This window comes from Peromyscus maniculatus, chromosome 8 (assembly GCF_049852395.1).
Source record: "Peromyscus maniculatus bairdii isolate BWxNUB_F1_BW_parent chromosome 8, HU_Pman_BW_mat_3.1, whole genome shotgun sequence".
Taxonomy (NCBI): domain Eukaryota; kingdom Metazoa; phylum Chordata; class Mammalia; order Rodentia; family Cricetidae; genus Peromyscus; species Peromyscus maniculatus.
In genome coordinates, this window is record NC_134859.1 from 36,878,729 (window position 1) to 36,906,090 (window position 27,362).

Genomic DNA, 27,362 nt, shown 5'->3' on the forward strand with positions numbered 1-27,362 from the left:
ATTGTTATCTCATAAGGCACAAAACATTATACCACTTTTAAAAACTTAAATCTTACTTTAATGACTGAAGGAATGTCCAAACTTTTGATATTGCAATATGACAATTGCTATCTACAAAGTTCATGCTCAAGAACTGAGCAATCAGATTATAAAATAGTTTCAAAAGTATCACATATTATTTTAGCAAACTTATGATTCCATGTTGGGCTTGGCTGCATGTGTTGCATATGGCCCATGAACTGCAGACTGGACATGTTGGACCTGGAAATCTGTTCTGAAGAGAGTTCCATGTGCTACTGAAAGGAGGTGCATTTTGTAATTGCTGGATAGAATATTCTGTAGATTCCTGTTAAGTCCAGTTGGTTTATAGTATGAATTAACTCTGAAGTTTCATTGTTGATTACTAGTTTGAATGACTTACATTGGTAAGAGTGGAGATCTGAAGTTATCCAATACTAGATATTGGTGTCTGTCTACTCCTTTGTGTTCAGTAGTGATTGTGCCTTGTCATGTGGTGTGCCAACATTCAGGGAACCTTCTTGATTTCTGCTTTATCAACTAATTTTCACTTGGAGTCTACTTTGTGGGGTAGAAGCATAGATATTGCTGCTCTCCTCCAGATTCCATTTGCTTAGAATGTCATTTCCCATCCTTACACTCTGTCTATATATGTCTTTGCCAGTGAAGTGTGTTTCTTGCATTCAGCAAACAATTGGATCTTGTGTTTTAATCTAGACATCTAGTTCATATATTTTAATTGAGGTCACTTATATCAGAGATATAAACTAAATGTGTATCCTAATTCCTGTCATTTTGCCATTTTTTTCTGATGTTGGATTTTTTTTCTTTATTCTTGCTTGTTGATCTATGCTTCTACTAGAATTTATCTTTTCCTGGGTGCTGATGGTTATTTTTGTTCTTTCTCTTGTGTATAGGGTTCCATTAAGTTTTCCATATAACACTGGCTTACTGATCATGAATTCCTTTACATTATACTTATATTGGAGCATATTTATTTATTTCTTGTTCAGCTCAAAGAACAACTTTGCATCCTATAGTAATATTGTTTAGAAGTTGCATTCTTTCAGAGTTTTGAAAGACATCATTCCATGTGCTCCCGTTCTAAAGAGTTTCTGTTGAAAAAAAACTACAGTTATTCTGATAGATTCACTTATGTAGGTGTGTTTATTCCTTGCAGTTTTCAGTGTGCATTCTTTTTGTGTATTCTGGTGTGTCTGTTGTGGGTCTAAAGGTCTCCTGTACCTGGATATTCATGTCTTTCTCAATATTTGGGTAAATGTGTCCTATTAGTTTATAAATATTTTATTTTATTTTAATTATTGTTTGATTGTTTTCATTTCCCAACTTTGTTCTCATATTCTAAAATCATCTCTTCTTCTTAATGTCACCTACTGGCTTTGCAGTGGGGTTTTTATTTGACTAAATGAGCTTTCCATTTATAAGATTGCAGTTTGTCCCTCCAACTCTCTTCATTGTGCAATCCATTAACATTCTGCATTGTATTCATTAATTTTTCAGCTTAATTTTTCCTTGTATTTTCTTAGAATTTGATACTTTTTTTTTAAGGGCTTGTTTTATTTTAATGACTGATCCACCTGAGGCCACAGGTGGCCCACTATGTACAGACACGAGGGAGGCTTTATTTCTTGGTCTCTTCCTCCTTGGACAGAGTCTTGATGATCTCCTCCTTCTTGGCCTGCAGACGCTCCTCCCGGCGCTTTCGGGCTTCCTTGGTCTTAGACCTGCGAGCCTCAGCCTGGTCAGCCAGGAGCTTCTTGCGGGCCTTGTCTGCCTTCAGCTTGTGGATGTGTTCCATGAGAATCCACTTGTTTTTGAAGACATTCCCCTTGACCTTCAGATACAGGCTGTGATACATATGGCGGTCAATCTTCTTGGATTCACGGTATCTCCTGAGAAGTCGGCGCAGGATCCGCATCCTTCTCATCCAGGTCACCTTCTCAGGCATCCGAGCGTTGGCAGTACCCTTCCGCTTCCCTATGCCCATATGCCTGCCCTTCCGTCGAGCCAAGGTGTTTTTCCGGCATAGAGCCCTGGAATGGACGGTCACAGGCTTCCGGATGATCAGCCCATCCTTGATCAGCTTCCGGATCTGCTGACGGGAGTTGGCATTGGCGATTTCATTGGTCTCATTGGGGTCCAACCAGACCTTCTTCTTACCACAGCGGAGGACGCTAGAGGCAAGCCTCTTCTGCAGCCTGAGCATACTCATGGCTGCGGACGCAGCGGCAAAAGGCAGAATTTGATACTTTTAAAAGCCATTTTTTTAAAAAAATTCTTTATCTGGCATTTTGTCTACTTCAGTATCTTGGCAGTTATTTGTTAAAGAATTATGACTTTGGGGATAAGTCATGTTGTTTTGGTCTTCCATATTTCTATTTGAGATCTGTGGGTCTGTTGGTCATGAATCTCTTCTAATTTCATATCATAGACATTTTAGGAAATAGCCTTCTCTTGGTGGTGTCTTTGGACATCAACTTACTTTGATGTGTCGAATGTATTTCTGATTGGATTTTGTAGTATAGGTTCTCTGTTATTCCTTTTGTGAGGATTAGTGTAGTTTGGCACAGTGTATGCTATTCCAGAGCCCAAGTGTCTGTGTTCTCCATGGGCATGAGAATGTGGGGGTCCTTCTACTAAATTGGGGGGGATGTATCATGGACAACAGTGTCTATGGGGTAGATGCAGTACAGTTTGAAGTGTTCTAGAAGTCAATTTCCTAGAGTGCTGTCTAGGCATGGTGTTCTGTACACCTGCTGTAGTTAAGGTGGATGTGCAGGCCTCTCCTAGCCACGCTTACCTGGTTGTTATCTCTTTGAGCTAAAGAATTTACGTTCTTTGAGCTAAAGAATTTGCTGAAGTGTGAGCAAGAGTGGGATGTGTCGAGTAATCTGCCCTGGCCTGTTAGCTGGCTTCGCTGGGCTCATTTCAGTGTCATTGTCCCAGGGCCACATTGAGTCATGAGGACACTGAACAGGATAGTATGGCACTATTTCCTGTCACAACATTTTAACATTGAGAATCGAAGAACACCACTCAGCTCCCACATCAGCTGAGGCCATGCTGCCATTTTATACCAGCCGCCCGCCCCCAACCACGGTGTCTCTCTCCTGGTTCTTCCCCCTTATTGCCTTCTCCACCACACCCCTGCACCGCCACTGCCTCAGCTTATTCTCACCTGTTCCCCCCAGCCTAGTCTGTCCAATATTAAACTTGACAGTGCCTCTCCCGCCATCCACCTTGCTGAGATGCTGTTCACAAGCTGCTGGAAGCCAGGAAGAGCTGCTAGTTTCTAATCCATCCACCAACCTGGCTCCATCATCAGCTTTGAAGTCAGGTTTAGGGATTTTATTATCAACTGGCCACTGACCAAAATGACAGATGTTAGACAAGTTCAATCTCTTCTCTGTTTAATCAGTAACAGAAGAAGATGTAAGAGAAACCTTCAATGATCAGGCAATCCACTTCCACATCACTTTTCTTCAAATTTGAAACAAGGTCTCATTTTGTAGCCAATGCTCGTCCTGGAGTTTTTGCCCTCCTGTCCTGCCTCCCAAGTGTTTACAAATGTGGGCCACAATGCCAGTCTCCCCTAGTTTTATTTAAACTGTATCAAGCCATGGTAATAGGAAAATTTCTAAATTCATTACATAAAGCTAGAATCATTTAAGTTCCTAAATTTATAAAAAAGTTATACCAACCTCATTTATCAGTATAAAATCATAGAGAAATCGATATAAAACATATTTAAAAATCACAGCAGATATTATTCAAGATCACACTTTTTAAAATATTTATTTATTTTAATTATATGCACATGGGTGTTTGCTTACATGTATATATGTTCACCACATGTGTACAGTGCCTGTGGAAGCCAGAAGAGGGCCTCAGATTCCCCTGGAACTGGGGTTATAGGTAGTTGTGATCTGCCACATGGGTGTTAGGAACTGAACCCTGATCCTCTCTGTAAAAGCAGCAAGTGCTCTTAACAGCTGAGCCATCCTTCTAGCCCCCACGATTGTGTTTTTAAAAGTATATCATGAGTTAGAGAAACTTATTCCAGAAAGATAGAGCATTATGAAGCCTACTTTATAAACCGTCCTATTAATAAAACTGAGGAAAACATCATCTCCATAAATGCAGAAGTAGCACTTGATAAAATTCAAGACATATGTATTTTATTTTATTTTTTATTCAACAAATATGTATCAAGCACCTGTTCTTTTACAGTACCAAGGCTGCAAGAGTGAGACAAATGCTGGCCCCATTCCAGTCCTCGCACCAACCAAGGGAAGCAGTCAGTAAATACGAGAGTAAGGGGACAGGCACTTTTACCCAGAGCGTTATTTACGTGAAACTCAATGCATATCGATCGTACCAGTATAGTTAGCACACCTCTGCCAGAGACTCGCTTCTTGAGTAGGAAGTCACTAAAGGTTTTCTCTTAGAAGTCAGAAGCAAGCTAAAAGGCTCACTTTTCGCCCTTTATTATTTTAGGAGGTGGGGACAGAGTCTCGTGCCATGCCTCAGTCTGGCCTTAACTCATTATGTAATGCAGACTGGCCTCAAACTTGTGGTGATCCTCCTGCCTCAGTCTCCCGAGTCCTGGGATTCCCAGCTTGCCACATTTAATGTCCAGTTAAGGAAGAAGTTAACAAGACAGGAAAGCAGAACTGAAGTTGGGCATTAAGGACAGAGATAAGATCGTTGCTGTTTGCAGAGTACAGGACAGTGAACTATAGCCGTTTTTCATTGGTTATGAAACCTCAGCAGCTCATAAAAGCTGCAAATGAGAATCCCCAGAGAAGCAAGGAGCAGACCTATCACAAGCAATAGGAAATTTATTCAAGTGGCTGGTTTTAAAATCAATCAACTCACCTGCTGGGCCAGTGAGCCGGCTCAGTGGGTAAAGGTGCTTGCCACCATGCCTGATGACCTGAGTTCCATGCCCCAGGTCCACATGGTGGAAGGAGAGAGCCAACTCCCTCAAGCTGATCTGTGACCTCGACACATGTGCTGTGGTACACTTCCATCCAAAAATATAGTTATGTATGCTACCACCTCTGACTTTTCACTGGGTCTGGGGACCCAAACTCAGGTCCTCATGCCTGTATGGCAAATGCTTTGCTCACTGAGCCATCTCCCCAGCCCATAATACTCCAGAAAGAAGCAAATATAGACTTGAAGAAATGGTTAGAAATGCCGTGTTATTTGGGAAGATACAACATTATAGAGACATCCGCTTTCCTTAATGCAAAACCTTTATGCAACGACAATAATGTTTTGTAAAGGCTTTCCTGGTAACATAAGGCAGACTATGACTACGCCTTCATTCACAATACTACGTGTGGTGGTTTGTAGGGGGTGGAGTTGCCAGGCCCAGGAGCAGGTTGCTGAGGAGCTGCTTGGGAGAAGATGGCTTTGCTTTGGGTTTATACATGTTGTATCATCGTTCCTGTCTCCACGCCACTGCTCTGAACCCTGACCCAGATAGTCCTCCAGGGTCCAGCATTCAGGAGGCTCATTTGTTTCCTCATGTCAGTAAACCCAGCCTGGGTGAGTGTTGTGGTGCTGTTAGTTTGCCCACCTTTGTGTGACATGGGTCCTCCACTGGTCCCCACTGGGTCTTTTCACTCATGGGAGACATCATTTGAGTGGCCTGGATTCATTCCTGTTGCTATGTAAAGCATCCTACCTAAAGCAAATTAGGAGGAAAGGGATTTATTTGATTTACAATTCCAGATTATAGTCCAGTGGTGATAGGAAATAGAGGCCGGAACTCGAGCAGCTAGTCACGTCATATCCGCAGTCAAGAGCGAAGAAAGGACACACACACACACACACACACACACACACACACACACACACACACACACACACTGCTTGCTTGCTTGCTGCTTATGCTCAGCTAGCTTTCTTTGCTCCTATGTCTCGGAATCCCCTTCGTAAAGAATGACGTTTCCCACAATGGGCTGGACCCTTTCCTTGTCAATTAACCATCAAGACAACCCCACACACATGCCCACAAGCCAAATGAGCTAGTGCATTCCTCAAATTCCTCAAGTGAGACTCCTTCCCAGTCATTCTAGGCTGTCACAGGGAGGACAGCCTTTGGTGGGTTTCCCGGTTCACCTCTGTAGTTGTTTCCTTCTCCTGACCACACAGGATGCTAGATAAGAATGCCAAGGTGGGAAAGACCAGGCCACCTGCTTCCAGTGTAGTGCTCTGGGATGATTTTGGTGGGGAGGGATGGCGGGGGAGGTCCACATTTGTTGTTTTCTTTTAGCAGACAGCTCAGAGTTCGAGCTTCTCTCCACCTTGTAGTTTTCATTTCAAACTGATCATTTACAATGAGTTGTAGAGTCTTCATTCTGTTATGAAAGCACTGTGTGTTCCCGGCCTTTCCCCTTCGGTTCTTCTCACTGGGACCTTCCTGCTCTCCCCGATCCCCTGTATACTCATTCAGTGTGTGACCTCCCTTCCCTCATCCTCTCATCCTGGTGCACTCTCCCTCCATGCTCCCTGCCTGAAAATTTTTCATTATTCAGTGCCATGTTCAAAGATTCTCTTAAAAAAATAATTTGCCTTGTTTCCAGCTGAATTTGAAATGCTGGCATTTATCAAGGCAAATCGCCCTTTGATTTCTCAGTAATGTGTATTTCTTCTGAAGCTCCCTGTTCGACTGAATTTTAATGCAGACATCCTGTGGCACCTGGATAGTTTCCGAATAGTTTGCTTATTGCACTGTACAGAGCTGGCATCAAAAAGATCCCTGAGATCGGATTAGGAAAACCAAAGGGGCTTAACTTAGCCATCGAACTAGACTCACTCTCTAAATTGTCCATGAGATCTCAGCCTTTGGGAACTATAACTGTACACTTCATGATATGTTTTTTCTGGGGACCATATAAGCACATAGAGATGAGGCCGAGCATGCGACCACACCCTGGAAGTGTCCTTTTTAATACTTGGAACTAAACTGGCCCAAACTGCACATAAAGAAGACCCATGATTGGCAATGTATTTTTAATCGTTTTAGTTTTATTTTTAATTACATGTCTGTATGTGTTGGGTGTTGGAGTGTGTTCATATGAGTACAGTTGCTGGAAGAGGCCCGAAGAGAGTGTCAGATCCCTTGGGGCTGGAGTTACAAGTGGACTGCCTCACATAGGTGCTCGGTACTCCACTTGGGGTCCTCTGCAAAACCAGTGTATACTCTTAATCTCTCAGCCCCAATAACGTATTTTTAAAATCTAAGTCCCCAAAGTAATAAGTTGTTTACATTTACAAGCGCATGTATATGCATTCGCCCATGCGTTTGCATGCACATGCATGTGCACGTGCCACGTGAGGTTAGAAGACCCAGCATTGCTGACTGTCCCGCCTTACTACCTGCTTCACCTTTTGGTGAGAATGAAACTAACAAGACAGGAGCCATTTGCAAGTGTCTGTACCTTCTGTCCCTATGAATTATTCTTCAAAACCACGTCTCTTTTCTCTTCCAGGAAACTAGAGGCTTTGAAGTCACAAGAAGAGAAGGTAGGAAAAATTTACTTACATCGATATCATTCTTGGCGCTGACATTTTGGAAGAGGCTTGGAACTAAAACTAAAATGAACTTAGACTACGGGCAGCCTGTCCTTTGAAGTACCGTGTGGTCTTTCCTGCATGCTAGCTGTTTGCCTCTTGCTTCCAGAGAGCCAAGAACTTCAGGCTGGGTTTGCCTGTGAGAGCAGAGTTTCTGCTTTTAAGTATCAGTGGTGGCTCCTGGGAACTAGCTCACTAACCACCACATCTGTGGTCTCTGAAGACCCTCAGTGTTGGGTGACATTTGAAGTCATTTGGTTTCACCCAGAAGAAAACATCAATAATACACACACACACACACACACACACACACACACACACACACACACACACACACTCACACTGGTTTATGGTTTGGGGGCTTCACTGTTGGGCAGGCAAAGCCTCTATGAAAAATGGTTCTGATTAGATTTTTACAGCTTCATCTAAGCCAGAATAAAAATAACCAATTAATTTCCCCTTTGAAAACAATTCCATGATGTTCCATTTTCTCTGCCAGCCTTCCTCTGGCACATTTGTTTTCTGGTCTCAGAGGTAAGCATGTACGGATGGCAATTTCAGAATCTTCTAATGGAAATTTCTCTTATTTACTTTCAGTAACAGCTAGTCTCTAACGAGAGAATGTCTTTTGTGTGATTTGTGGAATCATCTCTTTATTGTAGGGATGGGGAGTGAATCAAGTCAGAAATCGTAGTGTATTCTCAGCCTAGTGCATAGGCTTTGGTTTTAGCCTTAGTCACAGCTTCCTCTGTGGAATTGTCTCCTAAAAGAGTAATGATGGGATCGGAAAACATCCTTGACTCCTAAATCGAACGTATCTTTTCCTCCTTGTTAGTTAGCACCTATGCTACACATTGCAATGAGAAGCTTGGATAACTGTGGTACCAGCATTTACGAGCTGGGTAACACACTGGCAGTACTGTCCATACCTGTCACCCAAGTGGCCGTCATCACACTTCTGAAACCAGAAATTCAAAAGAGCTGGGTAATCTGATTCCAGCAGGAACTTTCTGGCTTCCACGGACTCAGTGTGCAGTGGCCCCTGGACCGTATCAATGGGGAAAACCACGCTCCTTGGATATTGATACTGAATTAAATTGGATAAAGGTAGATGGAGGGCAGTGTTCATTTTTGAAAATTATGTTCCCAGTGGGACCAGTGACTATGAGCTGGAGAAAAGGAAGGAAGGTAGAAGTTGGCATACACTGTGTGGCTTTGAATAAGTTATCCGTGTGAGTACCCCTGGCTGAAAATGTCTGAAGTTGATTTGCATGAAGGAATCACATATAAACTTAACCATTTTGTAATCATCTAGTCAGTGTGTTGAAATCGTCTTTGACTAGGCTGGAGTTATGGGACAGCCCTGTGTATTTCATTCCAAAGACAAAAAAGTCCTCACTGAACTTCCAGGGCTTCAAATCCCCCAAAGGATGATGGTGAGCACACCAGATCGGGCACAAGAAGGGCAGGCTAGGCCATCTTCATTCCCAGCTCCTGCTTCCTGAGCAGCAGCCTCCATGGTGACTGCCTGGGAACATGCTCTTTGGGCTGTTATTAGCAAGTCTCTCCTGACGTCACAAACATAGTTTCTTCCTATTGTGAAGGATGTCTTCCTTGTTTGCTTCCGTCAAAGTTGAGTGTTTGAGAGTTCTTGAAATAGCGCGATGTCAATGCTTGTCACACGGCGATGAATGGGACTTCCAAGTGTTTGGGGGCCTGAAAATTCACTGTCATGGGTTTTGGGGGTTGTTAATCTTCAGAACAGTCTATTAGTATAAAAAAATAATAACAGTGCTGTGAAAATTTCACTGAATTATTCCTACCAACAAAAATAGATCACTATTGTCCAGCAGCATTCATGTTGGGGTGAGCCCTTGCCCTGACTTGGCCTGGAACAGGAGAGGTCAGTTATGCTCAACTCAGCAAGCCCTGGGGGGTCCAGAGTGATGAAGAAAGATCACCCTGAGTGATGTTGGAGTCGAAAACGGCAGCCTCCTGATCACAGAATCTGAGAGGGGGATCAGGGAGGTGGCTGCCTGAGACTTTATTCAATGCTCCTACAGCCTGTATGCTTTGCACCTCATCCAAGTCACCTCTATTTCATACCATCCAACTCTTCCCTGAAGCAGGTGGCTGATGCTGTTAGTCCATCCTATTCATCACCTAAAAGCAGAAACCTCTTCTATTCCTCTCTATGTTCCCCATAATTCACCGCTACTTCTACCCTCCCCAACTTCATGTCCTTTTTCTCATAAACAATTGGGTCCAATTTGTGATGCCTATAAGCACATGAATGTAAGGGCATCTATTTAGGCACAGGCAACCTATTAGATACCATACCCTTAAAGAAAAGAATTCTCTCTCTCTCTCTCTCTCTCTCTCTCTCTCTCTCTCTCTCTCTCTCTCTCTCTCTCTCTCTCGGCAGCCAACAGCTGTCAGTAGTTCCTGAGCTATGGGTGACAGGCAGTGAGCCCCCTCGAATCCATGCTAGAGTGTTGCCTGGCTTGATCTCACATCAGCAGCTGCAGCTGGGATGAGTTCACGTGTCGTGGTCCTGTATGTCCAGAAGAGAGCGTTTCAACCCAGTCCTTCCTGCCCCAGATCTGCCTCTTAGACTACCTCTGCCCCTCTTCCTTGACGTTTCCTACGCCTTTGGCAGAGTAGAGATGATAGAGATGTTGCAGCTGTGGCTGAGGACCCCACAATCTCTTCTCTGCCCTTTGACCAGTTGTGAAGTTCTGTGTTAACCACTGTCCGCTGCACAAAGAAGCTTCTCTGGTGAGGGTCGAGAGTGCCATCATTCTATGGGTGTAGAGAAACAACATCTTGATCCTGCTCATTAGGAAGCAGAAGACAGTTTGATATTATGTCCATTTAACAAAATAGCCATAATACGTTCACCCCTAGGGCCTATGAGCTCCCCAGCCCTGGGTTCTTGGCAGGATTTACAATATCAGTCACACATCTTTACTTGTGGAGCAGGCCTGAAATCAGGAAGAGGTTGGTAAGCCCTATAATGTTCATGCCACTATCAAGCCCATGGACATATCTTGCCAGACTGGTTGTTATTGTAGCTTTCCCAGTCAGTTCACAGCTGGGTAAGACTGATGATGACTTTTCTCTCCCATCAGCCTGCATAGGACCTTGTGATAACAATCATTTATTGAATTAAATCAAGCTACTCATTTGCACCCTGGTCTCATCTTCATGATATACTAGCAAGGACCCAAGGCCTTTGGGTTTTAAAAAGATAATTTAAAAGAGATATTCTGAATTGTTACTACTAGTTTTTAAAATACCATTATAGTTCTTAAGTGCATTGCCATCTCTGGTGATTATTATATTCAAATAGGTTCTAATAAAAAGAAAAGGCCATTCTGGGTACATCCTCTGGATATTCCTGGGTGATACATTAATAATAGGACTTCAGGTTCAAATCAGCTTGGTGTTTTGAGGTGAATGTAGAGCCATATTTCTCAAAGAAAACAGACAAACTGACAAAATGGTATATTGAAGTCCTAAGCCAGAATCTGTGAACATGACCTTATTTATTAGGGTCTCTCCAGACAATAGACATACCAAGTTAAGGCAGAGTCATACTGGTTCAGTGCTGACATTAGTTCCATGAGTGGCAGTGGGAACTTCTTATCTAGACACAGAAGGAGAATGCCATGTGAAGGAAGAGACAGGGCATCGCTGACAACCACTAGCTAGGAAAAGGCATGGGGCATTGTCCCCTAGAGGCCTCAGAGAGGAGCCATGAATGGTCCGGCCAACCCTCCATTGATTTTGGTCATCTGAGTTTCAGAACTGTGAGAAGATGAATTCCCGCTTCCGAAGCCTCCTAGTTTGTGGTACTTTGATACTGCAGCCCTAGGGCGCCAGTATATTCAGAAAGTGCTGAACTCCAAAAACCAGATGAGTTGTGTGGCTGCAGTTGAGTTAGTTTGGGCTGTAGAATCACTCTGACTTTTGTGTTAAATCCACTCTCAGCAGGGAAGATAATAGGCAGCGTATTCCCGAATCGGCTTCCCATGGGATGAAACAAATGTAACTTTGCTGGCGTTCAGGGCTGGCACTGCACTCAGTGCCTTTGAGAGGTCTGCTGCAGCGGATCCAGGCAAGCGGATGGCTTCCTCGGTGGCCAGGCAGCAGGGGCTAAGCCTGTCTGGAATGGTGAGGGGGTGCAATGATGCTCACTTACTCATTATGAAGTTTCAGAGAATTCATTATCTCCCTCGACCTTGGATGCTCCAGGACACAAGCAGAGCAGCCAGCACCTTACATCCGAGGCTCCTCCAGTTCCGTGTGTCAGTGGAGAGAAGGACTCTCCCCGCCCTCTACTCTTAGAGGTGGTGGTTGTGTAAGGTGTCTGCTCTCGATTCATGCCCATCAAGGGATAGTGCACATCACATGGGGTACCAAGCCTATACAGCCGAGAGAAGTTCATGAAGGGGGGGGTTCCTGAGACTTTGTATCCAAGTTCCTAGTAAAGATTGGGGTAGGACAGTAAGACCACAGGTTGTCTCTAGGCCAGGAGACGTGTCCTCCCTAGAGGGAAAAGGCCGTTGCTTCTGTATTACAGCCCTGTACTGACCTAGTATCCAGGACTCACCTTACTAGCTGCTGCACAGGAAAGTAGGCATGGCTACATTTTGTCTGCTTTCTAAAACAATGTTTTCCCCCCCACATCTTTCCCCAGACATCTAAGAACACATGGTGTGTGTGTGTGTGTGTGTGTGTGTGTGTGTGTGTGTGTGTGTGTGTGCGCGCGCGCTTATGGAGGTTAGGGGTGAATGTTAGGCATCTTTTCCACTGAACCTGGAGCTCACTGATTCACCTGGGCTGGCTGACCTGTGGATCCTCCTGTCTCCACCTGCCCAGCACTGGGATTACAGACTCACACCACCCTGCCCAGCATTTTTCATGGATGATGGGGATCTGAACTCAGGGCCTCATTTCTCTACAGCAAGTCTTCTGCCCACCGAGCCACCTGCCTAGATGGAGCACGGTTCTTTTTACATCGCTTCCCAGACACCTAAAATTTAATTTCAACCTCTTCTGAAACTTCACAGTGAAGAGTTGCCAACCTTAGTCCTTCCTAGACACTCCCATGTCCACTCAGAGGGCAGGTGCTGATTGTGCCTGCCAGAACCCATCGGCTCACACCAGCACTTTTCTCTGACTGATCCCATCACTTTGAATTACAGCCATGGGAACACCCTGGAGCTCATGGAGCAAGTGGCTTGGATAATTCAGCCCTTGTCAGCTATCTCTGAAGGGCAGGAGGTGATCTGTAAGCTATTCCAGATGTCTGTGATTGTACTGTGATTAGGGGCTTGAGTTTGGAGCTGGGCGCCGGGGTGTCATGTTATATTACTGGCCCTCCCAAGGATGCCTCACTTACTGTGTTCCAGCCTTAGCCAGCCTGGCCTGGCTTTCCAGGAAAGCAATGAGAGACTGGGAGGGCAAGGATGCTGCTGTTTTCAAGGGAGAGGAAAGGAGAGAGTGATTGTCACCCTTAGCCTGGGTGACTCTGGGTACTTAGGCCACTTAGCAATGCAAATCCCCCCAACTAAACAGGACTTGCCAGAGCTGAGTGTGAAATTGGGACCCTGGCTTCCTGAAAACCCCTGGAATCAGTCCCCAGTTGACAGCTGCCTCTAATGGCCCCTTTATTGTTCTGTGCATCTGGGGGAACTTAGCTATTAAGATCTGTATGATGTTTGCCATTAATTCTGATTTTGTTCAGCAGATGTTTTCTGGATCTCTCCATTGCCTGCATAATGTGTCTCAGTCTAATGTGAAGTGGCTGACTCTGGGCTAAAACAGATGAATGAACTCCCAGGTTTGGGGGACCAACTTTAATGGCTGCAGATGGAGGGAACTTAAGAGGAAACCAACCAGAGTTGACAGGACTGGGACAGTAAGTCCTTGTCAGTTGTAGACTTCTACTTAGACAAGGCGAGGAGTTCCCGGCCTCCACTCGTTTATTCATTCCTGTGGAGGTGCTGGGTTCAGAGAAGTAGAGAGTGGTGCCTGCCTCTTCACAGTCCTTACTCGGCAGATAGGCCTTCTCTGCGGCACACTGTCTCTCTTAAGCATATGGAGAAGACTTTGTACCCAGTTGCCCCAAAGTAGATGAGAAATGGGCAGCCCTGCTGCTAGGGTGTCTACTCAAGTGCAGGGATTCTGCCCCCAGGCTTTTTTGTTTGTGTTTGTGTATATGGTGTGTGTGGGTGGGTGGGTGGGTGTGTGTGTGTGTGGTGAGAAGACAACTTGCAGGAGTTGGTTCTCTCCTTCTTCCGTGTGGGTTCTGTTGACTGAACTCAGATCATCAGGCCAAGCTGCCTGCTGAGCTGTCACCATCCCTCCACACTCCACACCCATCCCTCCACACTCCACACCCATCCCTTACAGACAGTGCTCATGGCACCCTATCCTTGGGGGTTCCCATCACAATACTTAGACCAGGGAGGCCTATCTGGAGTTGGTGGGGAGTCCCATTGTCAAGGAGATAGTGATTTCTGTTCTTGTTTATTTCTGTTGCTGTGATAAAACATCTTGACTCAAAGAAGCATAGTGGGGCAAAGTGGCCATTTGGTTTACGATTCCAGGTGACAGTCCTTAATTGCAGGGGAGTCTCATCATCAGGAGCTTGAGACCTCTGGTCGCATCACATCCATAGTCAAGAACAGAGAGGACAAGGCTCCTGTGCCGTCTGCTTGCTCGCTCAGCAAGTTTTCTTCACCCCTGCACAGTTCAGGGGTCAGACTAGGGAATGGCGTTACCCACAGTGGGTTGGGTCAATTAACAATCAACACAACTCCTTGCAGACATGCCCACAGGACAACCTGACCTCGATAATTCAACTGAGACACTCTTCCTGGGTGCTTCCAGATTTTGTCAAGTTGACACAACTATCCAGCACAATTCCCCAAGGTATGAACCATTGCAGAGTCACAAGGACCATGAGATCACCCCTTCCTACAGTCCCATCATTATGATGCCACTCCTCAATGTCCAAGAGAGGGAGGGCATGGGGACACTCTTACGGGACCTAACAAGTACTCATCCTTGCACAGAAGCCATGTCTCCCCTGAGCATCCAGCAAAAGTCAAGATTGGCATTTGTCATCTTCTAGCCTTTCTTAGTCCCCAAATCAGGAGTCTCTGCTGCTTAGGAACCTTTGCAATGGTCTCCTCTCTCTAAGCACTGGAGCTTTGTGAAGCTGTTTGCTCCAGCATATTAATGTGCCATGGGCAAGCCTTTGGAGTTAATTATCTGTGACTTAAGAACCATTTATTTCTGTCTCTTTGTCCCATTGTCACCCAGCACTTTTCTTTATTAGGAAACGAAGTAGAGAACCCAACTGACCATTATGTCCTAATTCTCCGGCTGTCATCAGAATTAGTTTACCTCCTAAAAATTCTTTTTAACAACCCCTACCTCCCAAACCTGTGCCATCTCGTTATTTTCAGACCATGCTGTCTCTTAACAAATCTTTAATTTCTCTGCACTGGCATGCGCTGAGCCCACACTGGGCCTGAGCTGAATGGGGAGGCAGCTCATCTAAATTAGCAAGGCTGTCAATGTTCTTTGGTGATTTATCAGCCTCACCAGCCAAACAGTTGGCTTTTCCCCACCCTCCCAGCTACGGTGGGAGAGCCACAATGTGCCTTCTAGGGTACACATGCATGTGAACCGGCCATGGCTACCCTGAGGGGCCTTTGCAGGTCATGTGACCATGTTGGGAGGGTCTGTGAGTTATAACTGGTTCCTGGGTCTCTATATCCTCTTATCTGAGTTGTACTTCTTGCCCAAAGCTCCCATTCAGTTCCTGGAAAGCTTTGTTTGTAATGTTAGATTTCACCCCAAAGAAGGTGACCTTGCCTTGATGTCCCCAGGAAGTCAGGGCCTGTGTGCTGGAGAAATGAGCAAATGGGCTGAGCACTGGCTCTGTATTATGTTGACAACACCCCACAGCCTCTTGGGACCAAGGTTTCAGGCAATGGTGGGGAGGCTTGGGTGGTGTCAGAGTGTGGTTGGCCCTGTGGGATGGTGCACAGAGCTGGTTTGCAGGCCTTAGCGCCTCAGTTCTTCCTGGGCTGCTTGGCTATTCTCTCACTGCCTCAGAGGCAATGTCCTGGGGCCAAGGTGGACAGTCAGTGTTTGTGATGAGGAAATTTCTCTGTGAAAAGGTGGCATGCTCCTAGGTTATTGGTTGCTAATGTAAGTTTCCTTGAGGCGATTGGAGGGTTTACTGGCTTCAGCACACTTGATGTGGGCCCAGGGACCTGGCTTTTCTCTTCAGTGCACCCCTCTGGCTGACTCCTCCTACACTGAGTGCCAAACTTCCTCCTCACAAGGCCAGTTCAGCAGAAGAGAGGCAGCACACAGCCTTGGCCTCTCCCTGAGGTACTGGGGTTTCGGGGGACTGCATACACTCAGGTCACACAGCCCTCCTGCGCCAATGACTGACGACTAGGGAGAGTCACCAGCTGTGCCCAGTTTGGCATGTCATGAACCAAACATAGGAGGAAGATGGTTCCCTAAGTGACAGCTGGGACATGGGAGCAGAAGAGTTAAAAACAACACACACCTCTGGGACTGGGGGGACAGCTCAGTGGGTAAGAAGAGCACTGCCTCACCAAGCTGGTGGCCTGAGTTTAGACGCCCAGAACCAACATAGAAGCCAGAAGCACAGGGGAAAGCATCTGCAGTGCCAGCATGCGCTGTGTGGAGATGGGAAGTGAAGACAGAATACCCAGAAGCTCGCTGACTAGCTAGCCCGGCTTACAGCACCTCACAGCCAGAGATGCCATCCAAGGCCACTTGTTCATTAAGCCATTTCCTATTTCCTACTCTCTCTCTCTCTCTCTCTCTCTCTCTCTCTCTCTCTCTCTCTCTCTCTCTCTCTCTGTGTGTGTGTGTGTGTGTGTGTGTGTGTGTGTGTGTGTGTGTGTGTGTGTGTCTGAGAAAAGGTCTCACTATGTGGCTCAGGCTGCCCTCTGACTCACAGAGACCAATCTGCCTCTGCCTCCTGAGTGCTAGGATTAAAGGTGCACCACCATACCCGGCTCACACTGTCTGCATTTTAAAGCCAGTTGGTGGACAAAATTCAATTCTGCAGGTAAGAAGGGTTCTAATGGAAATATTTTCAGAATAGCCTTAATGGGTTCCTATAAACACCTTCTGAGATGGAGCAGTGCACTCTCATTTTGTAAATAGAAAAAAGACTGGGTGGGTGGGTGGGGGAGTTGAGACTTAGCTCTGCGGGAGACTGATCACAGAATTGAATCACAGGTTTCCCAGAGGCCACTTGGGAGAACATATTTGCTATGGTTACCTGACAGTGTTTGTATTACTCTGTTTCAAAGTTCAGGCTCCCACCAGGACTCCTCATTCTTCAGGTGACAGGTGGAGGGCAAGGGACCCTGCAGGGCTGGCTCTTGATGATGGTAAGCATTGCAGTTGCTCGCTTGGGAGCCCTGGCAGCCTCAGAGAAAGAGAGCCCCCCACATCAAAAGAAATGGGGCTGGCAGCGAGTTGTGGGAGGAAGAGGACATTCCAATCTGTGTGTTTTGCTAATTTTAGGATTCCTGTTTGGCTGGCAGCAGCAACTCCCATCAGCTGCTTAGTGGCTTTGTGTGCTGCTGTCCTAACATTTGCCTGAGCCACTGAGCATTCAGACACAAAACGAGAGTCCTGTGGCCAAGAGGAGCCGGATTACATCAGGGCGTCACATCTAATCTCACGCTTAGACACTCAGCCCAACAGAAAATGACTTGATCTCTTGCTTTGGTTTGAAAGACAGTGGGTTTGTAAAAATGGCCTATGAAACCGCTTTCCCCCTTTTTAGGGAAATTGAAATGATGTCTTATACTTGAAGTGTTACTAGGCTGTCTTTGCTCCCAAATGCTTTCTGGTTTTCCTTCTTTTTCTATTTTTATTTATTTTTCACTCATTTATCTGTGTGTGTGTGTGTGTGTGTGTGTGTGTGTGTGTGTATGTGTATGTGTGCGTGCACGCCAACACGTGCACATATGGAAATCAGAGGACAACTATTAGTGCCAGTCATCTTCCTCTACCATGTGGGTCCCTGGAATCAAACCGAGGTGGTCACCCGGTAGCAAGTGCCTTTACCCACTGAGCCATCTTGTCAACCCTGAGTTTGCCCTCTTCCTAACATAGCAGCTCTCAACCTTCCTAATGCTGTGACCCTTTAATACAGTTCCTTATGCTGTGGTGACCCCCAACCATAAAACCATTTTCGTTGCTACTTTTTAACTGTAATTTTGCTAGTGTTATGAATTGTAATGTAAGTATCCAACATGCAGGATATCTAACATGTGACCCCTCTGAAGGGGTTGAGAACTGCTCTCTGACATGTTGAAGGACATCTGTGAGCTGGAAAGAGTGAAGATCCTACTATCATTGGTGTTAGAAGCAGAATCCAGCTCAGAGACGGCAAGGGACTTAGTCTGGGTCACACAGTTCATAACTTCCAGTTCAGTATTCTCATTACGCTTACTGAGGAAGTTTATAAATTAAAACCCAGTGGAATGGGGCTGAGGACATAGCTCAGGGTAAAGTGCTTGTCTAGCATGCTTGGAGGCGGTCCACAGCACTGCACACCAAGCATGATAGCACACGCTTGTAATCCCAGTACATGGGAGGTAGACACAGGAAGATCTGAAGTTCAAGGTCATCCTCAGCTACAGAGAGTCAGAGCCCATCCTGGGCTACTTGGGACCACATCTCAAAACAAAACAGCCAACAACAAACACCAATGGGAAAGCAGAGATTTAAAAACAAAACAAACAAAAAACCTTTGGGGTGGTGCTCTTTAAAATCAGATACTGCAAAGAGAACTCTGACAATGTAATGAGTCCTTACCTTGGGGAACCAGAATATTCAAAATGTCCCAGCCCCATTCCAAGTGGCTGTCTATGCTGATGTGGAAGTGTCACGTGGCATAGCTCATGGTTTGAAATGATGACAGTTTAAACAGAGCCCCCAAACTCCATTCCCCAGGGCTGGAGAGATGGCTCAAAGGCTCAGAGTCCTTGCTGCTCTGGCAGCGGATCTCAACAGTTCAGCAGATCTGCTGAGTTCAGATCCCAGCACCCACATGAGGCTCACAACTGTCTGTACCTCCAGTTCCAGGAGATCTGACACCCTCTTCTGGCCTCCACGGGTACCAGGCACATGTGTGGTGCACAGACATACATGCAGGCAAAATATTCACATGTGTAAAATTTTTAAAATGGACAAAAATAAACCTAGCTTCATTGCCACATGTCAGCAGACACATCAGTAACCCCCAAACCCAGATGCTCCCAAGATGGACAGTTCTGTAGCTCTGCTGAGAGCTCGTGTCTCCTGGAGACCAGAGCCTTAACTGCCAACTCTGAACTCATGACCAGCCATCCACAGATGCTTGGTGGGGGCCAGGAACAGGGTGCAATTCTCCCATGAGTTTCAGAGTTCAGTTCCCCATGTTCTCTCATAGCCGGGCCTCTCAGGAGTTCTCTCTAGGGTTCCTTTTCTATTCTTTTAGTTAATTCATTTGTTTGTGTGCATTCATGCATATGTGTTCCAAGTTCCATGCCACAATGCCCATGTGGAGGTGAGAGGACAACTTAGTGGAGCTGGGTTTCTCCCTCCTCCTTTAGGAGGGTTCTGGGGATCCAGCTCAGGTCATCAAGCTTAGTGGTAAAGCCTTTAGCCCCTGAGCTGTCTCGCCTGCCCCTTTCGCAAGGTTTCTGATGGACAAGTTAATTTGCATACACAGATGAAGGGAAGCCATGTAAACAGCAGGTAACAGCAATTTCCTCCAGTCCTTTTGGAAATGTACACCTTTCCAAGACGAGGAGGCGGGGGCAGTGGAGCTTTTTATTTCTTGTTGTTTAACAAGCTCAGCAGCATCTGTGTGTTTAGGAAATAATGAAATCACCACTTCTTCCCTCAAGAGATTTCTGCAATCAGAGCTGTCCAGGGCCAACCCATCTGTCCAAATTCCACATCTCCATGTGGAACATCTCAGGAGAAGACCAGATGAAGCCATCTCAGAACCAAATGCTGTTAGATAACTCTTAGTTCAGAGTGTGTCCATGCCTGATGCTTGGAGGATGCAGGAGTCAAAGATCTAAGATACTGGAAATAGAGGAAGACACAGGTCCATAGCTCAAAACCATAGTTGACCTAGAGAAATACCAGGGGTGCCTAGCACTCTGGGAAGATTAACGCCTGTTTCCAGAGGCCAGCCCTATAGCCAGCCGGTCTTCATAGCTGTGCCCTTTCCACCGAGCAACCTCCTGGTGCTAGGCATGGTAGCAATCATGCCCTCCATGGCAACAGCATTCATGATATCATCCTAGCTACTCAATTGCAGATAGGAGGTTCCTGAACCTGTTGTGGTTTGGATATGAAGTGCTGCCCTCCAAAAGGCCCATGCATATTCTAGCTTGGTCTCTAGCTGGTGGCACTAGTAAGAGGTGGCTGGAGACTGAAGTCTGAACCTCGTCAATGGGTCAGCCTATAGAGGAATTCATAGCTGGAGGAGCTGTTAGGAGGAGGGATCCGGTTGGAATAATCCCTCACTGGACATGTGCCTTTGACGCGTTCATCTTGTGTCTGATGCCTTGTCAACCTCTCCCCATCCCGTTTTCCCCTTCTCTGCCGCCAGGAGGTGAGCAGCTCTTCTCCATTTTGCTTATCTGACACAATCCTCTGTGCCACTATGACCCAGGGACTTAATGGATGCTGGGTAACTCCTCTGTAACTCTGTAATTCTGTAACTCCTCTATATTCAAGGAGCTAAGAGAGCGCTTTGCACATACACAGCATTCCTGTTAACTGCTAGTATAAAAAAAAAACAACAAAAACAAAACACAAAACACAAAACGCCATTAGGGCTCCACCCCCCACTTCCTTGTGAACACTCCAAAGTCATTTCAGGTTCTGCCGAACTTGCTAAACTTCTGTTAAGCCATCTTGGACCCCACCTACAGTTTATAAAGCAAACACTGGCTTCTCCAAGACCTCTGAGCCCAATTTCCACTCCATAGTTCTTTTAAACATAAGGTAGTCAGTCCACAAGCCAGATGTAGCCTATAACTGTATTTTGTTTGACTTAGATTATCAACCTATGGGAGTAAATTTTTTTCCTCTATTTTAACTTGAATGAGTTGCCATCATTAAAAAATAGGGACATTTTGCATATGTTATTCAAAATAGCTCTGAGCCCACATGGCATCCTGCAAAACATGCAAAAACCACACTGGAGGCCGTGAGGTCCCCAGATGTGTATTCTCCCCTGTCTGACTCAGTCCACACACACCACTCCCTTGGGCACCTCTGATGCTGAGACTGTGTGCTGGGTCCAGTGCAGGGAAGAAATGCAGCCAGGTGGAAGGACTTGGGAACTTGCACTCATCAAACCATCTGCGTGGCTTTGGGAAACATTTGGGTTAATTATTTTTACATTCATTTACTTAGTATGCTTGTGAGTGTGTGTATGTGTGTGTGTGTGTCCCCATCCACACACACACACACACACACATACACACACACACATCTATCACAACATGGGGTAGAAGTCAGAGGACAACTGGGAAGAACCGGTTCTTTTCTTTCACCACGTCATTTCCAGAGATGGAGCTCAGGCTGGCAGAGGTGGTGGGAAGCACCTTTGCCCACTGACCCATCTCACTATTGTACTCGGGTATAGCAGGTGCTCATCATAGCACAGCAATCCATGCCAGTAAGAGGAGAATAAGATGCCTATCCCCACACCCCAGAGGCAGAGACTTGCCCACACCTATCCCTCATCCCTTTGAAACGACAACACTAGTGTTTAGAAGCAGGTCCTTGGTTTCTCCATTCAACTATCTTAATATCTGTTATTAAGCCCTTGATCTATAAACATTCACTCTAGGCAAGAGATTTGCAATCAAGCATTGGGTGTGGTAATTAATATGTGTGCCTCTTTGTGTCAGTTGCACAAATTTAAAACAGAGCATTGCTTAAGCATTAAAAGACACTCCACATGTGTTGAAAGTAATTACTTCCCGAAGATATTTTCCACTGATGTCCCGTTGCATCTAAATACGTATTTACAGGACTCAGTAGACCAGAATAGCTCTAATTGATATATTTCAGTTCACTGGGTTAAAAAAAGAGAGACATTTTGAAGCATATTTTTAATCAGCGTGTTTGTCCCAAAGATAGTGTTTGGCATCTCCAAAATCAGTCACATGGTGTTAGAAAAATATTACACACGGTGTGCTCCCTGGGCAGATTTAGAATTTAATGAGAGGTGACAGTGCAGCCTGAGCATGACTGTGGCCGCAGCTTCAAATCTGGGCTCATGAATGTCCTAGAGCTCGGAGGAGCTGAGGAACTCCCTCCGTGTCGTTTTCTTAATGTGCAAAGCACATATGACACACAGCCTCTGCCCTTGTGTGGCAAGAACGAATGCTTGCTGAGTTGCAAGCGTTGTTCTAATAAAACAGACTTAATTGTTCGCTTTGTACATTTTCTGTTTTATTGTTTTTATTATTTCTCTTGCCTCTGTAATTGGTAATTATTGGGTTCCCATTAATTCTTTATTAGTCAGTTTATAAACGCTACCATGTGATTTACCCTTCCGCTTACACTCGCTTTCCCCCAAACGTCATTAGCAGAGGCAAAAGGCCTGTGCTCGCGACTCTGCCTGCGTCTAATGGGGCCAGCAGAGCCACCAACGGCTTCCCATGGCTCACTCTTGTCTTTAGGACTGATCATTCCCAATTACTTGGTTGCTTTGCTGTGAAAGGATGAGTATGAAACCTAGGGAATTTATTAGAAAAGCATTCTAAGGAGCAGTAAGGGTGTACAATGAACAGTGTCTGAACAAGGACTCTAAGCTCCTTTTTTTTTTTTTTCTTTTTGTTATGGGAGAGAAGAGTTAAAAAAAAAAGTGCCCTTGCAGCTTGGGACAAGCGTCTTGAATGTAAATGATCATGCAATGTGGCATGCTGGGTCAAAGGTCTAGGAATCATCATTCATTCAGAACAGAGAGGCCAAGGCCCATTGAACCTGAGACATGGCATCTTGACTGTACTTTTAGACACCATTACTCTGGTTCATTCTCCAATTATAGCCCCCCCCCCCTTTCTGGGCAGCTTTGCCAAATTCCATAGGCAACCATTCTGAGTTAGGATCCAGCTCACTGGAACCCAGATGAACTTGCTCTGGGGAGATGAAAACAAATGTCTATTTGCCTCAGATAAGACACAGAATATAGACAAAAGTAACATTCCACACAAGGCTAGTGTGATGGCTAGTGTCTGTTGTCAACTTAACAGACTCTAAAATTGCCTAGGAGACACACCTCTGGGGGTACCTGTGGGGGATTATCCTGATTGCCTTATTTGGAAGACCCATCCACTATGGGTGGCGCCATTCCCTGTCTGGGTCCTGAATTAAGTGGAGAAAGGAAGCTGAGTGTCAACACACATTTGTCATCACTTTATGCTTTTTGATTGTGAGTGCAGTGACCAAATTCCTTGAGCTGCTGCTGCTGTGACTTCCCCAGTGATAGACTGCCATCCGTGAACTCTGAGCCAGAATAAATAAACCCCTTCTTCCTTAAGTTGCTTTCTTCATGGCACTCTATTACAGCAACTAGGAAAGCAACTGAGACAGTTAGCTGAATAACCAATGGATTTATTGGGGTACCTACAAGGGGTCTTACAGGAGCCCGGGTAATCCCCAAACAGCTACATTACCATTCATGTGATCCCCTTCATGGATCACAACTTCACCAAACCTGCAAAGATGGGATTCTACCCCCTTTTTTAACCTACCACACTCTGTGTACTCCTGTACCTCCCAAGACAAGATGTATCTTGGGGATGGGGATGTGTAAAGTGTATATGTGGCTAGACTCATGGACAGCTTCTACCAACTCTTGGCTCATTCACTGGAGGGACTGTCAACAGGCCTGATGCTGAAGTCTCCGAGGGGTGATTTCATTGATGTCATGTAGCTGGTAGTGGCTGTTATCCTGAGAGGGACAGCATTCTACACCATCAGTTCTGTCACTTGGAGGAGGTAACTTCACCTGGGCCTTGCTGTGTGTCATAATGAGTTCATCTACCCTGTACAGTAAAGGTTACTCTGGGTTAAATCCATACAAAAAGGCTTAACGTAGTATTGGCCCACGTTCTGACCAGGTTCTGGGGGTTTAACTAACTAATTAATTACTTTTTTTATTCTTTGAGAGTATCATGCCCTCATATAATGTATTTGGACTAAATCAACCCCCATTCCCTTCCTCTTCCTCCCTTGCCCCCTACTGTTACCCACGCTCTTCTCTCTTTTTTTAACCCGTTGGGTCTACTTAATGCTGTCTGTATGTGCATGGGTGTAAGGCCATCTGTTGGAGCATGGGAAATCTCTCAGCCCTGAAGAAAGCTGACGCCCCTCTCCTCCAGAAGCCATTACTTGCCAATCATTCCTTGGCTAGGAATAGGAATTCCTGAGCTCCTCCTAATCCAGACTAGGATTTTAGCTGGCTTGATCTTGTCCAGGTCTTGCGCATGCAGTCGCAGCTGCTATGAGTTTGTGAATGCAAAGACCCCATCCTGCTGGCAAACAGTTTCAATGAAGACGTCCACCTGTGGCTCTTACCGTTTCTCTGCCCCTCTTCAGTGATGATCCCTGAGCCTTGTGGGGACAAAGAACAATATAGATGTCCCATTTAGAACAGAGCACCCCACAGTCTCCTGTTCTCTATATGTCAACTATTGTGAATTTCTATATCAGTCTACTGCAAAAATAGGAGTCTCTGATGAGGGTCAAGAAACACAGTAATCTGTAGGCATAAAGATAAGAACTTAGGGGAAAGTTTATTATATCCATTTAGCATACTATGTTATATTGTATCTGCTATTATTATTATAGCATAATAATAGTTAGCCATGGGATTTCGGCTAGTTAACAGTATCAGGCATGGGTTCCATCTTCTGAGTGGTTAAAAGTCCATTCAGGAAGTGATTGGTCGCTCAAAACACTCATGCCACTATTGTACCTTGTACTGGTGGCATATCTTGCCGGGCCAGTCATTACTGTAGCTCACAGAGTTTATTAGCTGGGTAATAATATTGTTGATTCCTTTTCTTCCCCAGTAGCATATACAGAACCTTACATCACTAAGAATGCTAGCCAGTGGGAATAAAGCTTCCATCTTGGTGCTGGCTTGATTTCTCCACATCCTGACTCCAGGATGTGGTGTCTTCAGCAGTAGGGTCTTGCATTCAAGTGCTTCTAAAGGGTAACTTGGGCAGAAGGAATCACCTGTGATGGTGGGAAGATGTCTACAGGTCCCCACTGACAAACAATTCAAATAGAGGTAACCTATACCTGTCACTGGGCTTTGTATTTGATAACCTGTGGTTTCGGGGAGAGGGATTGTCCCCTGCTATAAGGGGACTCCCTTTACAGATGTGTATACATCTAGAATACTGCTACAGTCTTAGTTAGGTTTCCATCTGGCATTTTCAAGCATCCTTAGTTACTTTTCCCCATACTCACTCCTCTATGCCCATTCCCTACACCACTCAACCTTCCTTGTTCCATTACCCCTCCCCCTTAATGCCACCTGAGTCCAATTCCGTTTCACCCAAAGTCCCCCACACCTACCCTTCCCCCTTGTCATGGCCCCTCACTAGTTTCCTGCCTTCTCTGGTTACTCCAATTGAAACACACACACACACATTTCAAGATTCAAAGCTGGCATCCAACGATGAGATGTCTTTCTCTGTTGTCCTTCGTTGTTGGCTATTATCTGGTCCCCTTTGGGGCCAGGGTCCCCTGGGTTTGCATCCTCTCCTCTCTCTCAGTGTGCCTGCAGTACTGAGAACCAGGGAGTCTTCAGAGAACACTTGCTGAGATGCATTGTTCAGGAAGCCTTGGATTAAAGCAGGCCAACTTATTTTCTTTTATCTCTGCTCAGTAATCACATTTACCTGCCATGTGGGGAGAGGGGGAGTAATAAAGTCAAAATTCCAAGACTGTTTGTGCAAGCTGTTTCTGGCCACGTGGGAGATGAGATACCTTAGCTGACTCTTTCACTTAAAGCAACCAAAAGTTATGGGTAGAACATTTCAGCCATCCTTTAAAGACATCAGTGCGAAGGCCGGGAAGGGAAATGCTGCTAAAAAGCCAGAAAACTCAGAGAGAATAGGAAATCAGGGCTTAGAAGCAGACTTATTTGCTTTTAAGAGTACTCATTCCTTACTGTTGACTTTGAACACTGATGTTTGTGACCCCAGAAGACACTGGAGATGGGAGCTGAGCCCTGGACACATTAGTTCATTAGAAAACTCACTTCAACTACCAGGAGAGTCCACTGAGCCCCAGCAGGCCTCAGTGTTAGTTCCAGGGTAGAGCAGCAATCACATGCCTGCCTTCCCTCAGGAAGCAAGCAAGGGAGGAAGTGGGTCATCTCAGAACACAGCGCTAGGCCAGGGCAGGAACCAAGGGAGCCTCTCTGAGAAGATTCCTGAGCTGCATTTCCATCAGTGTTCTGCCATCAGGAGTTCTTGAGGAGGCCTCAATCCAAGACTGACCTTAAGTGGTCCCAGTCAGAGGATTCTAGGGTACCTGGTGGAGTAGACAAACCCTGACCAGACAAGCTCTCCACACAGACGTTGGGATTTTGAGTCTGCTGTCCAATGACTACTATGGTCTAAAGTTCTTTTTAAATATGAAGGGAAGCAAGACACTAAATAGAGCCAGCAGATAGAGAACCATGAACACTTCAGATAATTTAAATGAACAAATACAGAATTAAAAAATGCATGATACAAGAAATAAAAAAGGGAGCTGAAGGTAGGAGCAAATAAAAATGCTATAATAAATAAACTGTTTAGATAATCTAAAAAAAAACCCAAATGTAATTTTTGAGATAAAAGTATTTAACTGAATTTTGAACAGTCAGAGCTGGGGACATAGGTCAGCTGATGAGGGATTATCTGAGTTTGCTCCCCAGAAGCTTTGTAAAAAGCTGGGGGTGGGGCTGGAGAGATGGCTCAGTGAATAAGATCACTGGCTGCTCTTCCAGAGGACCCAGTTTGATTCTCAGCACCCACATGGCAGCTCACAGCCATGCTTAACTCCAGTTCCAGGAGATCTGACACCCTCTTCTGTAGTTGGAAGATTTCTTGTGTCCCGGCCAGCTGGCTGGCTGGCCAGCCAGTGGTCAGGACAAATCTCACCCACTCATGTCCCCCAAGTAAACACAGAAGCTTATATTAATTACAACTACTTGGCCATTAGCTCAGGCTTATTACTGACTCTTACACTTAAATTAACCCATAATTCTATTTAGCCATGTGGCTTGGTACCTTTTATCAGTTCTGCCTTGTCATCTTGCTTTCTCTGTGTCTATCTGGTGACTCCTGACTCAGCCTTCCTCTTCCCAGAATTCTCCTTGTCTGCTTGCTCTGCCTATACTTCCCGCCTGTGTTTTATTAAACCAGTGTACAAGGGCATTACCCCGCAGCACTCTTCTGGTCTCCATGGGTACCAGGCACACAGGTAGTGCACAGATAGACAGTTACGCAGACAAAACTCACCTACACATAAAGTAATATAAATTTTTTTTTGAAAGCTGGGAGCAGTATGAATGTTTGTAATTCCATTTTGGGGGCGGCAGAAACAGGAGAATCCCTGAGACTCACTGA

At 45.4% G+C, this 27,362-nt stretch overlaps 1 protein-coding gene and 1 pseudogene across 1 annotated transcript in view; one reads left to right on the forward strand and one right to left on the reverse strand.

Moving 5' to 3' along the window:
- The window catches only part of Fstl4 (follistatin like 4), a 423,065-nt gene that overhangs the window by 42,074 nt on the left and 353,629 nt on the right, over positions 1-27,362 (forward strand). Inside the window, exon 3 of the mRNA XM_006991320.4 lies at positions 7,545-7,578. Coding sequence (XP_006991382.1) covers positions 7,545-7,578 — 34 coding nt within the window. The remainder of the gene's footprint in view (positions 1-7,544; positions 7,579-27,362) is intronic.
- On the reverse strand, positions 1,576-2,273 carry LOC143274572 (large ribosomal subunit protein eL19 pseudogene; annotated as a pseudogene).